At 43.8% G+C, this 16022-nt stretch overlaps 1 protein-coding gene across 2 annotated transcripts in view; it reads left to right on the top strand.

Annotated features, from left to right (window-relative positions):
* LOC134403842 (solute carrier organic anion transporter family member 1C1-like) overlaps positions 1–13802 on the top strand; it is a 31598-nt gene extending 17796 nt beyond the window's left edge. For both annotated transcript variants that reach the window (XM_063134351.1, XM_063134350.1), the window contains 6 exons: positions 1073–1268; positions 3399–3564; positions 4882–5066; positions 7203–7267; positions 8613–8730; positions 13231–13802. In XM_063134351.1, the coding sequence (XP_062990421.1) occupies positions 1073–1268; positions 3399–3564; positions 4882–5066; positions 7203–7267; positions 8613–8730; positions 13231–13453 (953 nt within the window). In that variant the 3' untranslated portion in view covers positions 13454–13802. The remainder of the gene's footprint in view (positions 1–1072; positions 1269–3398; positions 3565–4881; positions 5067–7202; positions 7268–8612; positions 8731–13230) is intronic.
* The last annotated feature ends 2220 nt before the right edge of the window (positions 13803–16022 follow it).

Raw genomic sequence — 16022 nt, 5'->3', positions numbered from 1 at the left:
TCCCCACATTTAGCAAATGAAAGTTAGCATCGGGGGGATATCAGATTAATTCAGAGGGAGCAATACCGAGAGATGGACTGACTCGCGCACGTCCAGCTCTGTCGGATGGTCACCAAGCCACCACTCACCCCCTCTTGTGACATCCTTCGCAGCTTGGCAAGCACCTGACACAGCTGCAAGCCCATCCACCCGGGTCCGGAGCCTCCATTTTTGCATACAGTGGAGGCTCTGGAAATGGTGTATCTCCCGCCTTGCATAAATGGCGGCAGTAAAAGTAAGACGAAAGGCGTGAACACTCCATTCACTCCTTTAACCTTGCGTAAATGGGGCTTTCATGACCGCCATTTATGCGAAGTAGGAGATAACGCAATTTCTGGAGCCTCCGTTGTGCGCAACAATGGAGGATCTGGATCAGGACGGATGGCTGCCGGGTGCTTGTCGGGCTACGGGGCAGTCAAGGAGAGCTCCCGTGAATGTGCTGTAGCCCAGTGAGCTCAGTCCGAGGGAGGGGGCAGATGCAGGGGAGTCCGTTGGGCTCCCAGATCCAGACAGGTTTCTGCAACATCCCTAGGAATTCTGAGGGATGAAAACGAAAAAGAAGGTGTATACGAATATCAAATGTTCTCACAGGAATCCTGTGTGTCCATTAGCATGAGACTATGCTCAGTGGTGTAGCAGAGGCAGAGCACACAGGGGCCCGGCACCAGCACCAGCACTATTTTATTAGCAGATACTGACATCACTTGCCATTGACCTCAGGATTCCCTGTTCCTTCTTCACAGTAGCTGGGGTGAAGACGTGAATTTTCCAAGCAACAATTTATTGTCCCTTGCTGCAATGTAAAAGAGTGGGCAATTGAGACCCATTCGCTTTACAAAAGACCAGCTCCTAGCAGATGAAAACTCCTAGAACTGGTTTGTTGACACGGATCAACACAGCGGCCTGCGATTTTGGAACGTCCTTGGGGGTGGGGGTGGGGGTGGGGCTATCACAATGCGTGCCTGTGCTTTCAAATTTAACACTACACCACTGGCTATATTGTAATAATTTTCCTCTTTGGGGGGAACTGTAGGTCTCATCAATATTCCTGCCGTAGCCCTTGGGATATTCTCTGGTGGGTTGATCATGAAGAAATTCAGGCTGAACGTTTTGGGAGCAGCCAGGCTTTCCTTGGTATCGTCCTTCTTCGGTTACCTGCTGCTCCTTTCGTTGTTTGCGATGGGTTGCAAGAATGCGGATGTGGCCGGCCTGACCATTTCCTACCAAGGGTACGTTTAATTGGATAGTGCTGGGAAAGGGCTCGGATGAAAAAGTGTAGCAAATATGCCTTGCTTTATTTACATTGCAGCTGCTATGATGCCTCCCACACAGCGGCTGAGCTATCCTTAAAGGCAGAGAAAGCTTCCCCATTTGTGTGGGTGTACCATTAGCCCCTTTCCCTGGCAAGTAAGGGAAAGGTGTGTCTCTTCCCCCCTCCCCTGCCCCCTTGCTCTTTAGCTTTAAATGTATCTCCAGGGCCTGGCAGAGGAAGGGAAATTATAAAGATGACACCAGGAACTGCTGACTTCTGCCCCATGTGGTAAGCAATATCACCACAGTTTCTCACTGAGGAAGAACCTTCTGGACTGATTCCACCCAGGCTGGGCATTGGCTCCTGCTGGGCAGGAAGTAGTGTAGAGAGCTTCCTGTCTCAGTAAAATTTTGATTAAGCAACAAGCTCTACCTGACTCTTGGAATATTTTGTGTTTCTGGGCTTGCCCTTCAGTGGTTCTTCTGATCTGTCCTCTGAACATTTCAGTCCTAACTCCCTATTCAAAAGAACACAAGAAGAGCCCTGCTGAATCAGACCAAAGATCCATCTAGTCCAGTACTCTGTTTACACAATGACCAACTAGCTGTCAACCAAGGACCCACAAGCTGGACACAGTGCAACAGTACCCTCCCACCCATGTCCCCCAGCAACTAGTCTATACAGCTTAAGGCCTCTGATACTGGAGGTTGCACTTAACCATCAGGACTACTAGCCATTGATAGCCTTCTCCTCCAGGAATTCATCCAACCCCCCTTTAAAGCCATTCAAATTGGTGACCATTCACTACATTTTGTGGTAGTGAATTCTATAATTTACCGAAGTGCTGTGTGAAGAAGTACTTCCTTTTATCTGTCCAGAATCTCCCAACAATCTCCCTCTCTCAAAATACTAGAACCCAAGGTGGTCATCCCATAAAGCTGATTGGTGGGAGATTCAGGACAGATAAAAGGAAAGACTTCTTCACACAATGCATAGTTCATCTATGGAATTCACTACCACACGATGCGGTGATGGCCACCGGCATGGTTGTTCTTATCCTTTTGTTGCCTCCTTTATGTGGCAAAAGTTTAAAATCACTAGACAATGAAATAGGTGGCTTATCACCAACTTGGTGCCCTCCAGATATTTTGGGCTACATCAGTCACATCCAGCATACCCAATAGAAATTGAAGCTGTAGCCCAAATCATCTGGAGGTTGGGGAAGACTGGCCTTATTGATTGATTGGTTGATTGCATTTCTATACCACCCAGTTGTCAAAACTATACTGTTAAAGAAGCTCACATTGATCCAACTTGAAGTATGGTCTCTTAACGGACTGGGTAGTTTATGCAGGTAGTGGCTCTCCCTAAGATATACAGCATTGGTGGTGTTTCTACTCCAACATCAAAAGAAACTTTTTTTGCGGGGGTATTTATATTTATATCCTTGCAAGGACCCCAGGGAAGGGCAGGCCGAAGACATTTTGGTGCCTGAGGTGAAGGACAAGATGGCACCCACTCTTGTTCCAAAAAGCCTACAGGACCTGCCAGTTGAATCTTTCTTTGATTGTGACAATGGGGCAGCGTCCTCCACCACACCTGAAGGCATCAGGCCAGCTTAGGGGGTGCAGGACAGGCTGCATGGTCCAGAGTTCTCTCCTCCAACACCTTGTTGCCACCTCTCAGCATCTGCTGCCTGAGGCAACTGCCTCACTCTGCCTAATGGCAGAATCGGCCCTGCCCCAGGGCAGCTAACAAACCATATAAAAAGTATACATCACATGAACACTGTCAAAATCATAACTCTAAAATTACAAATATGCAATGAAATATAATAAAAACATCACCACAACAGCAGAAAAGAGATAAGACCTATTTAATATTGGATTGTATCCAATGCAGTATGAGTGGCTGCATCTGTCAGGGATGCTTTAAGGTGGATTCCTGCATTGAGCAGGGGGTTGGACTTGATGACCTTCCAACTCTACTATTCTATGATTCTATGATTCTACTCCTCCTCCTCCTCCTCCTCCTCCTCCTCCTCCTCACTGTAGCCTCCAGATCATCTTGGAAAAAACTCTCCTAATTTTTCTCTCCCTTCTCCCAGTGACAAACAGGTCTCCCACTATGAACAAACTCTGTTTTCAGAGTGCAACTCAGGGTGCATTTGCTCCAAGAATGAATGGGACCCCATCTGTGGGGAAAATGGAATCACCTATGTCTCGGCTTGTCTTGCTGGTTGTAAAACATCAAATGGAAGTGGGAAAAACATGGTAAGTGACTTCTTTCTATGTGCTCCTTTTATTAGCTAGAGTCAATGCACACAATTCTTTTGTGCTCATGTGTAGATGGTGAAGCCAACTCAGATTCAGGCCTGGTGTCAGCACAATGAGCGCTGGTGCTGAGCGTGAACATGCTTTGGTCTTCTCTTCTCCTTTCTTCTCCTCCTTCTTCTCCTCACTGGCGTTCTGCTTGGGAACTCAAGATGGCGGGTGGCGACAGCCTCGTGCAGTGCTCCGCTGCTGAGCACTGTCTTTCCCTCCATTTTTGAATATTGTTTTCATTAATATGGGCATTTTTGTACACAGTTTTCCCCAACGTAGACATTTTTAATGCATTTTTTAAACTGGAGAACTGGATCTCAAAGTTAAGAACATAAGAAGAGCCCTACTGGATCAGACCAAGGGTCCATCTAGTCCAGCACTCTGATCACACAGGGGCCAACCAGCTGTTGGCCAGGGACTAACAAAGCAGGACATGGTGCTACAGTACCCTCCCACCCATTTTCCACAGCAACGGGCACACACAGGCTTACTGCCTTGGATACTGAAGAGAACACATAGCCATCAGCGCTAGGAGCCATTAATAACCTTTGCCTCCAGGAATTTATCCAACCCCCTTTTAAAGCCATCCAAATTGGTGGCCATCACTACATCTTGCGGTAGTGAGTTCCATAATTTAACTATGCGCTGTGTGAAGGAGTACTTCCTTTTATTTGTCCTGAATCTCCCACCAACCAGCTTCATGGGATGACCCCGGGTTCTAGTATTTTGAGAGAGGGAGAAAAATGTATCCTTATCCATATTCTCTATACCATGCATAATTTTGTACACCTCTATCGTGTCTCTCCTCAACCTCCTCTTCTCCAAGTTAAACAATCCCAGTTGATGTAACCTTCCCTCATAGGGGAGATGCTCCAGCCCCTTCATCATTTTAGTTTCCCTTAGTTCACAAAGAGAGAATTAGGTACATTTGCATTAAAATGTGGATCTAACCATTTTTCTCCCCCATTTCTGAATCCAACCCATTGTGTCTGACCTGTTTTTGGAAGATTTTTAAAGACCAGCCATATGTGATTGTTTTGAAACATAACAACAGTACCTTTTCAGAAGCACAATTTTACAAGTCATCATAGTGACTCTTTCAACACTGAAAAACATCTCACCACGCTTGGGAAGTGAATCAAATGTATAAGCACTGCGTGCGACAACATGGCTGTTTTTCAGTTTTAAAACTGCATTGATTTTCTTTAACCTAGCATATTGCCATATGGCGTTTTCTGAACCCACGCTTTATTTGCTTCATTCCAGATATTTTATAACTGCAGCTGTGTGGAAATCTCAGAGCTTTCATCACAACACTCCTCAGCTGTGGTGGGACCCTGTCAAAAAGGAAATGAATGTCCAAAAATGTTTCTCTATTTTCTAGTAGTGTCAGTGATCACGTCTTATACATTGTCAATTGGAGGTACTCCTGGATACATTTTACTTCTGAGGTGAATGGCGGTAATTTCCACTGAATGCAAATAAGTATTTTCAAGGGCTGGAGAAAGAAGGCCAAGGGAGGGTTTTCTCCCCAATAAATATGTGGCTGCCATCTAAAATAACAGCCATGTGCCAGGTTCCTCCATGCTCTACAATGTGTAGTAGAACTTACCTCATGTTGTAACATCATGACAGTGCCTGTTTACCCTACCTTGTGCCTGTTTGCATTCTCTTCCCCTCCTTATTGTTTTATTATGATTTTATTAGAATGTAAGCCTATGCGGCAGGGTCTTGCTATTTACTGTTTTACTCTGTACAGCACCATGTACATTGATGGTGCTATATAAATAAATAAATAATAATAATAATAATAATAATAATAATAATAATAACGTTTGGAATTTCCCCATCTCACTCCACATCACGGGATGGGGAGAGGGCCAGGAAATCACAAATTATTGTGGCATCATGATGTAAGATATGGAGGATTTTCAGATAGGAGGGAATTGCATTTCCTTACTGTTGCTCTGCTTCCTGGTTCTTTTCCGGAATAGGGACAAGCAGAATCACATGGCAAAGAAAGGGGAAGAAAGCAGTGACCATGTGTCCCATTCAGTTTAGTGGTACAGTGCCCTCTAGTGGGTTTTTTTATAGTGCAACTTCTCCTGAACACAGCAGGAAATGGTGACAAATATTGCTATAGCTCAGAAAAGTCGGTTTTGGGGGTGGGGTATTTTGTGATGAAAAAAATAGCAGAAGGAGCAGGAGATGTGCAGGAGGATCTGCGTCATCAAAATGACCCGCGAACATCCGTGAGTCATGACTGTGTTATAAAATGCTCATCTGCAGAAGCTCAAGGAGTTTTGAAGGGAGAAGGGGAACTAGAAACCAAGGGCTCATTTATAGCTCGATCCCAAGTTATCATAAATGCATGGCTGCCACCCAAAATGGCAACTTGGGGCACATCTACACCAAGCAGGATAGTCCACTATGAAAGCAGTATATAAAAGGCAGGAGCCACACCAAGCAGGATCTAGCACTATGAAAGTGGTATATGGTATGTATCAATGGGCCCCAACAGTTGTCGGTGCACTTCAATACCGCTATAAAGCAGTCGTGTGGCTCCTGCCTTTAATATACTGCTTTCATAGTGGACTATCCTGCTTGGTGTAGATGTGCCCCAAGTTGCCATTTTGGGTGGCAGCCATGCATTTATGATAACTTGGGATCGAGCTAACTCCATTAAAAATTACGGCATTTGAGCCAACTACGTTGTGCGATATCCAAGTTCTATCTATATTGTCAAATATGTTTTTCTAGTTAGGTCCCTTGTTTGCGAGACCTAAAATAAAGCTGATTAGATATGATTGTGTGCTGTTACATTTTGGGGTTCTTATCTGCAAACCTGGAATACGTCCAATTGCTGAACCGTTTCGATTTAAAATTAAGCATCTGAAACGAAGTGATGGGATTAAAAAGACTAAAATACCACTTGATGGCAGTATGTTCCAAAAATATTTCTGGGAATTAGATTTGAGGGGGGCACCCCCCCCCCCAATGTTTAATTTTAAGTGTAATTCATCTAGAATCCTAAAGGTGGTAGTATTATACTGTTTTGGACACCTTTAACTTTTAAAGCGAATGAAAAAATTATTTGAGGGTATGTCGAGACAGCATGGTATGGGAATGCTAGAGGTTGTAGAATACTGCTTTTTGGGAAAACTGGCATACATGATTAAATCAAATCAATCGGGCTCATGCCAGTGGCTGATTAGAAGACTGAATAGTTGGCTGCTTTGCAAAACAAAGTTAATTATAATTGCCAAAGTATTTTATCGTCATCATTATCAACTGCCATACAGCTGTTCCTGATTTCTGGGGATTGTTGCTACTTTCTGGCATGTGTCCCTGGTAAATTATATCCCCTATTTTGGTGGTGGTGGGGGGAGACTTGGGACTGCCTGTTTTAATTCCTACTTACTGTGGGCATGAGACATAGCTTCTTTCTCCTGTGATTCCCCCCAAAACTTCCCCTCTCCTTGAGTTGCAGCAATCCTATAATAAGTATTGTTAGATCCAGTGTCAGATAAGCATTACGTGTATTAAACATGATGCCTTTCTAAATCAAGGTTTTCTATGTGTTTCAGATGCATTAATCCACAACTCAAATCTTTTGCCCTGGGCATCTACACATTAGCTGTAAGAGTTCTCGGTAAGTATGAACCCTGTATTCCTTCTGGATCTTGTCAGCCTTTTTCAGTGTAAAACATGACTGAGATAAGAGTGCCTAAAAATAGATGGAATGACTCCCTTTGCGTTCATGCAGTTTGGTGCACGTGCAGAGTTGCACTTGTGGAACGTAGGTATTTCCTAAGAATTCAATGGGCTGGTTCGCATGATCGCCAGGTGGTTAACAAGCCATGGCCCAATTTGCTTAAACAGACCCAGGGTTCTGGTTGGTTAGTTAACCACAGAAGCACACAAAAAGAGAATAGTCTCAGGATGCTATAAATGAATTTATTGGAGAAAAGCCCGGCACGTTTCAGCCTCTGTTTTTTTATTAGGCCTTCTTTGAGGAGCTGTAACCAGAAACTTTCCCCGGGATAACTGAAACCATGGATGTCCCAGTTTTTCCATGGTCCCAGGTGTGGTGGGGCCTCCCGGCACCTCATAGAATCATAGAATCATAGAACAGCAGAGCCGGAAGGGGCCTACAAGGCCATCGAGTCCAACCCCTCAAATGGGCATGGAGCTGCATGGGGTGGATCCGTGACCATAGGGGTGGGGGCCAGCAATTTCGCCATCCCTGGGAAGGCAGGGGGTTGGCACGGAGTTTGGTGGGTTGGTTCCTTATTTTTTTGCTGCACAACCGCCTCCTCTTCAAAATAAATAAATAAATTGCACCCACTACATCCCTCTTCCCACTACGTCATGTCACGTGACCGTATAGATCCTGGGGGATCATCACAGAAGCAGGTAAGTCTTTGATCCTCTCCCCTCTCTCCTGCTGCACCCATAGGTGTGGATAAGCCTCAGGTTTGGATGACACGCTAAGCCACAGTGGTGAGAGTAATTAAGCAAATTGGACCAAGACCAGACTGGCACACACAACGGAGTTAAGAAGCCACCATGGCTTGTTAACTACACTGGCAATTGTGTGAACTGGGTCATTGTGCAGCTCCTGTCGCTCTTCCTGCAGACTCTTGGCCATTAGTTTTCCAGTGTAAGATAAGCCCTGTGAAAGATCACAGTGTACGATCAGCAATGTGTAAGGTAAGATCCAACAAGTGCTATTTTAATGGAAAGGAAGGATATACATTTAATAGATAAATAAATAACCAAATACACAAGAGAAACTTCAGCTTACAGACAGAAAATGAATGAATGAATTTAGGGAGGGAATTGACTCCACCAAGTTATAAATTTGAACTCAAGAGCACCATGTAGTGCTCGCTAATCTAATACGAAGCGGTTCGTTCTTCGTGCTGTATCGTTACGCCATCTCGCAGGCTATCAAATGCACTTTCCAATTCATGCTTTGTTTTTCTGTACTGCAGCAGGAATCCCAGCGCCAGTATACTTCGGAGTATCAATAGATACAACTTGCCTCAAATGGGGAAGCAAAAGGTGCGGAGGCCAAGGAGCTTGCAGGCTGTATGATTCGAATGCCTTTCGGTAACTAAGGGGTTTCTTTTCTGCATTTGAAAACTTCCTTTCTTCAGAAGCTTCTCTGAAGATGCAATTCTATGGATATAGTGGATCCACAGGATATAGTGGGGCCAAATTTACACCAAGCAGGATATTGCACTATGAAAGCAATATGAAAGGCTGTTTCTACACCAGCCTGAAAATGCGGGCTGGTCACAGCTGAGTCCCTGTGTGTCCAAATGACACACAGGGACTCCTGGGGGTGGGGGGATGAGCACGCATTTTCCCAGGGATAAATAATCCCTGCGAAAACCCGATTCCTCCCACGGTCTCAAGATCATCGCGAGACCATGGGAGGTGTGTGGCCACCCATCCCGGGTTCTTCCCTCCTCCCCACAAGTAGCTGAGATCAGTAGAGACAAGGAGCCAGGCCGGGAGGAATCGAGGGTGGGTGGGGGAGCAGGAACGGTTTTTTTCTCCTTCTTTCCACTTACCTTTCACTGGAGCATGAGTGTGCTCCAGCGCCTGTAACTTTTTTTAAAAAATGGCCGCCTCTACTCACGCGATGTCCCTCCTCTCATCCCTGAAGTCATGCTGGCCATTTGGACACGGGGGACGATCCCGGAAGGAGGTAAGTCCGGGGTCACCACCATCCCTCCCTCTAAACCTGTATGGTGTAGAAAGGGCCAAAGAGGTATATAAAAGGCAGGAGCCACACCAAGCAGGATGTAGCACTATGAAAGCAGCAAATGGTACATGTCAATGGGCACCAGAAGTTATCAGTGCGCTTCAATACTGCTATAAAGCAGTAGTGTGGCTCCCTGCTGGCCATACCGAGATGAACAGAATGCCGCCATGAAGAACCTTGGTGACACGCCTTCTCTGTGGCAGCACTTACCCTATGGAGGACCCTCCCTTGTGCAGTTTTGGAGGCGTAAAACCTAATATCTTTTAAACGTCTCCTGAAGACATACCGTTTTACACAGGCTTTCCCTGGTCTTTAACGTAGCTGGTTTTATATTGCCTTTTAAACTTCTAATGTTTTAAATTCATACTTATATGTTACGGTTTTTAATTGTGCACTGCCCAGAGAGCTTTGGCTGATGGGCAGTAGAAAAATATAATAAAATAAATAAAATAATAAATAGATACCGCTTTCATACCACTTTCATAGTGCAATATCCTGCTTGGTGCAGATTAGGCCTGGATCTCTGCCTCTGAGGCTGGAGAGAGAGAGAGAGAGAGAGCTTTGACCTTGGATTCCCCAATGTCAGAGTTGAAAAGGGGTGGACGGGGTGTGCGGCATGGTCATATCTGAGGATCCCTTGAATCCACAGGATCCCAAACCTTCCCAGCCTTCAACCATGGCCACAACATGGGGGGAAATTGCACCTGGTTTAATTTCCTTCTCATTGCTGCACCCACATGTCCAAGTGCTCCGGTTTGGCAGTTAGGATTGTAGTAATAAGCGAAATATGCAGAACCGACAGGCTTTAAGTGTCACATGAGTTGCTGATCTGCGAGTGGATGTGTAAAATCAGGAGGAGCCACAAGCCCCTCTCGTTTCCATTGGCTTAGCTTATCTGTTGTCACAGAGGGGCATGGAAGCCTACGTGTAGCCTACTGTATACTCATGGAGATTTGAGAGACCTTGGACCTTGAGTGGTCAATGTTTTCCTAAATTAAATGTTGCCTCGATCTGTGGGCTTTCGAATGGCACCCTGTTCACACAAGTTAAATGGTTTCAAAGCCTTTGAGTGGAAAGCCATTGATTCTATCCAAACCAAACGGCATTTGCTGCTTATACCGGGCGACATGCAGCATGCCCCATGAAGTCATTCTGCTTGTTGGACAGCCTGCTGCATCTAAGCACATCTTCCGCCTGTGTTTATTTAATAAGCACAGCATATATTCCCTCCATTCCTCCGTCCCAGTTCAGAAGCAAACGGGCAAAACCGATGCTCAGGAGGGAAAGAGGCACTCTTTTCCTCCCCTAACGAATTTCCTCCTCAGGCAAAATGTGCTCAGGGTTGTCTCCTTCCTTGAAGGCCAACCCAAGACCTACATCTTGCAAGGGGTAGTGGCATGAGCCACACCCTCCTTTGAATGTATACAGACGTGTATGTGTTGAATGGGATCTCCATAGGTATACTTCTGAGCTCTCCCTTCTTCTATTTCTGGCCCATGGTCAGACCTACTGCCACTGGGCCAGGCACACTGAAACACCCCTGGCCATTGCTCATATGTTGTTGTTGTTGTTGTTGTTGTTGTTGTTGTTGTCTCTTTCTCGCTCATGTCGGTTTTTCTAGATGGACATGACGGGCATTGCCAAGTCATGTCGGCTTTTACAGATTCAGGAATTTCCTGACAATTGAGCATATTTTAATTATGACTGCTTTCTGGATGTTGGTGTGGATGTATTTTGGTAGGCCCAATTTCTGAAGGTTTTATTTATTTATTTATTTATTTATTTGTATCCCACCTTTTCCCCAATACTGGGACTCAAAGCGGTTTACAAGATTATTTATTTATTTATTTATTTATTTATTTATTACATTTCTATACCGCCCAATAGCCGAAGCTCTCTGGGCGGTTCACCAAAATTAAAACCATAATAAAACAACCAACAGGTTAAAAGCACAAATACAAAATACAGTATAAAAAGCACAACCAGGATAAAAAACACGCAGCAAAATGGATATAAAATTAAAATACAGAGTTAAAACAGTAAAATTTAAATTTAAGTTAAAATTAAGTGTTAAAAATACTGAGAGAATAAAAAGGTCTTCAGCTGGCGACAAAAGGAGTACAGTGTAGGCGCCAGGCGGACCTCTCTGGGGAGTTCATTCCACAATTAAAAACATATAAATATTAAAAGATATTTAAAGATTAAAACATATACAATTAAATAATATAAATATAAATTTTAAAAAGTTAAAATAGAATGAAACCCACAGTAAAATTTTAAAAAATTAAAAATTAAAAGCAGTAACATATTTTTTTTAAAAAAACAAAACCCAATCCATTAACACAGATCCAGAGTATTTCCAAAAGCCCACCAGAACAAACATGTTTTTGCCTGCTTTCAAAAGTATTACATGGAGGGAGCCAGTCTAGCCTCCATGGGAAAGGGAGTTCCGGGGCCTTGGAGCAGCCACTGAGAAGGCCCTTTCCCATGTACCCATCATGTGTGTCTGTGGGCGTATCTACACCAAGCAGGATATTCCACTATGAAAGCAGTATATAAAAGACAGGAGCCACACTACTGCTTTATAGTGGTACTGAAGTGCACTGACAATTGTTGGGCCCTAAGACACATCTACACCAAGCAGGATGTAGCACTATTAAAGTGGTATGTGTCAATGGGCCCCAACAGTTGTCAGTGCACTTCAATACCACTACAAAGCAGTAGTGTGGCTCCTGCCTCTTATATACCACTTTCATACCACTTTCATAGTGGAATATCCTGCTTGGTGTAGATGAGCCCTGTGATGTTGGTGAGACTGAGAGAAAAGCCTCCCCAGATCTCAGAGCATGGGCAGGCTCATATGGGAGAATACGGTCTTTCAGATAACCTGGACTCAAGCCATGATCAACAGCAGTTTGAATTGTACGTGAGACTTTGTCTCCTCCACCACCAAGCCTCAGTTGCATGTGCTGCCATTGTGCTGGGTACGCTGCAATGAGTCCAATGTCAATAACATTGGATTTCCCTGAACCTTACATGCAGTGATCCAAACACCAGCTCTGCTTTGAGCTCCATTGCAGAAGCTACTACCACAAAGATCATGGGTAGGCCTGGCAGCTGAAGAGGAGCAGTCCACTGAATAAGCTTGAGTGAGACAGCAAGACATGAGGAGGTGAGGTTTAATCCTTCCTCTCCTGCCATTATCCTGAAAAAATAACCCCACCCACATGACACGTCACCCTAGTGAACAAAAATGCCTATTGGTTTTCCACCTAAAGCTAAATAGTGTGTGTGTGTGTGTGTGTGTGTGTGTGTGTGTGTGTGTGTGTGTATGAATTTTCATGGCTGGCTCATGCTGTGGTCCCAATCCTCCTCATTTGGACTTGGAGTTGGGAGATCTGGGTTCTAGTCCCCACTTGGCCATGGAAACCCACTGGATGACTTTGGGTCAGTCACAGACTCTCAGCCCAACCTACCTCACCGGGTTGTTGTTTTGAGGATAAAATGCAGAGGAGGAGGATTATGTACACCGCCTTGGGTTCCTTGGAGGAAAAAAGGCAGGATATAAATGCAATAATAAATAAAGAAAATAAATAAATAAATCATTTACTTCAAAGTTAAAAAGCAAAACAAAAGCTACGGAGTTTCATTCTACGTATTTAATGTAACATGCAGTTTGGCTGTGAGAGAAACAGTGTTCAGTTCATATTGAAATCCAAGCATGAGAACCAGGCAAATTCATATTCTGGACCATGTAATGATGAGTTCTGGCAACATGAATAAGTCAGACTTCATTGATATAAGCAATGGATTAAAAAAAACCTCTCACCTCCCCACAGGTATATCTATCTGGGTTTGACGGTTGTTTTGGGCACCATGTCCACATTCCTTAGCGTTGCTGTCCTCCTTGTTCTAAAGAGAAGGTACAGTCCACACAGTGAAACCATCACAACCAGTGGAGAGAAAGGAACAACTTCAGTTAAAAACAGGAAAAGTGACTTTGTCAATAGTGACCACTTGATTCAGGCAACCTATTGGCCGGAGAAAGAAACTCGACTTTAGGAAATCTTGACGTATTCTAAGAAGATGTTGTTCTCAGCAGGATATTCTGACCTATGTTCCATTATAAGTTAATGTTTTTGACTAAGTGTGTTGTGGGGTGGGGGTGGAAACTGTGACATGTAAATACCAAACTGCTTTCTAGAACTTGTAGTAGTGCGAAAATGCAATTTTGCATTTATGTTTATAAAAAGTGCAGGATAAAACTCCCCCTTATCTGTATGTAACAGTTATCAGAGTTGGTGTATAAATGAACATTTTCCCCCTTTAATGTAGTAAATGATACCCACCATTCCTTGAGATAATCTTTCATGTAGAATGAAAGTTGTGGCTGGTTCACAGTTGAGGCAGCTGGACAGCCATCTGTCAGGGATTCTTTAAGGTGGATTCCTGCATAGAGCAGGGGGTTGGATTTGATGGTCTTATAGGCCCCTTCCAATTCTACTATTCTATGATTCTATGAGGTCCAGAAACCATTTGCCAACACAGTTTAATTGTAACAATCACTCCCATTTTTGTCATTGTCCTTCTGATGCAGAAAAGCGTTCCTTAGAAGATCAAAGGTCGATTTCTAGCCATTCTGAGAACAAAAATGCTCACTCATCTTAGACATCTTAAAAGTACCCTGCACCTGGTTGAATTCAACTTATGATGTATCAATTTTTTGCTGGCTCGGTGTCCTGAAAGGATCAAATATTATGGCCTAAGCTTCTCAGATCTTCACTTTCTTATCCCAGTACAAATAGACATGAATCTTCATTTGCTTTCAGAAAGTGCAAATTCAGGAAGGGGCAGCTCTTATCTATCCATCCCTCAACATAGAAGGCCCTTTCTACACCTAAGGATTATCCCAGGAAAATGGAGGGATCATGCCTGCCTGCTCCCGGGATCCCCTGTGTGTCATTTGGATGCCCAGGGAGGATCCTGGGGAAAAAGGCAGGTGTAGAAATGGCCTAAGATTTCATGGACAGGGTTGGTATCAAAACATTGAGAACCTGATGGGTAAGGCCAAAGGTCTATCTAGTCAAACATTGTGTTCCCACAGTGACTAACCAGATAACTATGGCAAGCACACCAGAAAGACATGAGTATAATAGGATTCTCCTGCTAATGTCCCTGAGTGACTGGTATTCAGAAACATGCTGTCTCTGATCCTGGAGTTAGTATAGAAGAATATATGAGAACTTCATTTCTTGCTCACAAAACATGCAAGCGTGTCCTGTTTGAAGCTCTGAATGCAAGTGCGAGCACATGCTGACCAAAAATATTTGCACTGTCGAACACATGCCCACATCCGTCTCTTTCCCATTTTGATTTGCACCAATGTCCTAATTTGCACCAATGTCCTCTGTGGACTGAATCAGCCCCGCTTTAGTCTATGGAGGAAAGTTTGGCAAATTAGCAAATATGCACAAATTTGGGGAGATTTGCACAATTCTCCCATTTGATCGCTGCTCGATTTGCACAAGTTTCCAATTTGCGAAGAAGAAGCAGTGAACATAAACACAAATGGGAATTATGCATGGGACAAGTGGTGAAGCAATGTTTGGAAAATCAAGGCTATCCCAAACATTGCTCTTTCGCCACCTTGATAGCCAATTATCCTCTATTCCTTTTACCCTAAAAATTTGTTTTAAAAATGATACAGATTTTAACGCAGCCCATTGAACATTCTAGGCAATATGGTTCAAATTCATATAACTTTGTCGTAATGGCTTCTTTCTAAACTTTAAAATCTAAAGTTTCCTGAAGGTGTTCTTTTGGAATGAGCTATGCTTGGAAATACAGATCTTTTTTAAAATAAATAAAAATAAAGACTTGATCTGTAAACGATTAGGTTAATCTCACAAGGAGAATAATTTCCATGTAAACATGTCTATGATAGGGCTGTGGAGAAGAGATCCTTTGTGAACATCTTGAAGGAATTTTAAATGGCAGCTGTTTCACCCCTGATATGATGTTCTCATTTGAAGGTTTTTTGGTAATTGTTGAGGGGAGGGGTCTCTCTGAGTGTAGGGTTGTGTGTGCATTCTGCTCCTACCTAACGACATGAATTGTATATACGCTTTACTCTAAAGGCGTAAATAAACAATGAAATTCTGTGTTAAGACAACCCAATTTGTAGTCTAAGGAGAACAGAATTCCACAACCTGAGTAAGTAAGGCAAATTTCTGCATATTTTGCTATTCTGCATAATTTGCAGTCCATTACTATGAAGCGGATCCTGAAGTTAGTCCCAAGGAGGTCAATGGAGTTGACTCTTAAGTAGGCATTCATCACACCTTGGATAGCTCCGTTAGATTTCTGAATGGTCCTTATTGAAACCAGGAGCAGATTCACTAGTGACACCGGAGCCACCAGCTTCCACTGCTCCTCAGTCATTGGGTGGGCCAAGAAGGCATGTGGGGCATTTGAAGAAAGCGCCCCTGATTCACTCCCCTTCTAACATTTGAGATCTCACCAGGCGCTGCGATGCAGTGCCAGTCCCATGGGCATTCTGGACTTGAAAAGGGTTCTGGGAGACTGCTGGAGAACCTTGTGGCTTAGAAAAACGTATGAGGAAGAAGAAGGG

Source organism: Elgaria multicarinata, chromosome 9 (assembly GCF_023053635.1).
Source record: "Elgaria multicarinata webbii isolate HBS135686 ecotype San Diego chromosome 9, rElgMul1.1.pri, whole genome shotgun sequence".
Taxonomy (NCBI): domain Eukaryota; kingdom Metazoa; phylum Chordata; class Lepidosauria; order Squamata; family Anguidae; genus Elgaria; species Elgaria multicarinata.
The sequence above is the reverse complement of the archived record's forward strand: the minus strand, read 5'-3'. Positions and strand labels throughout refer to the sequence as shown.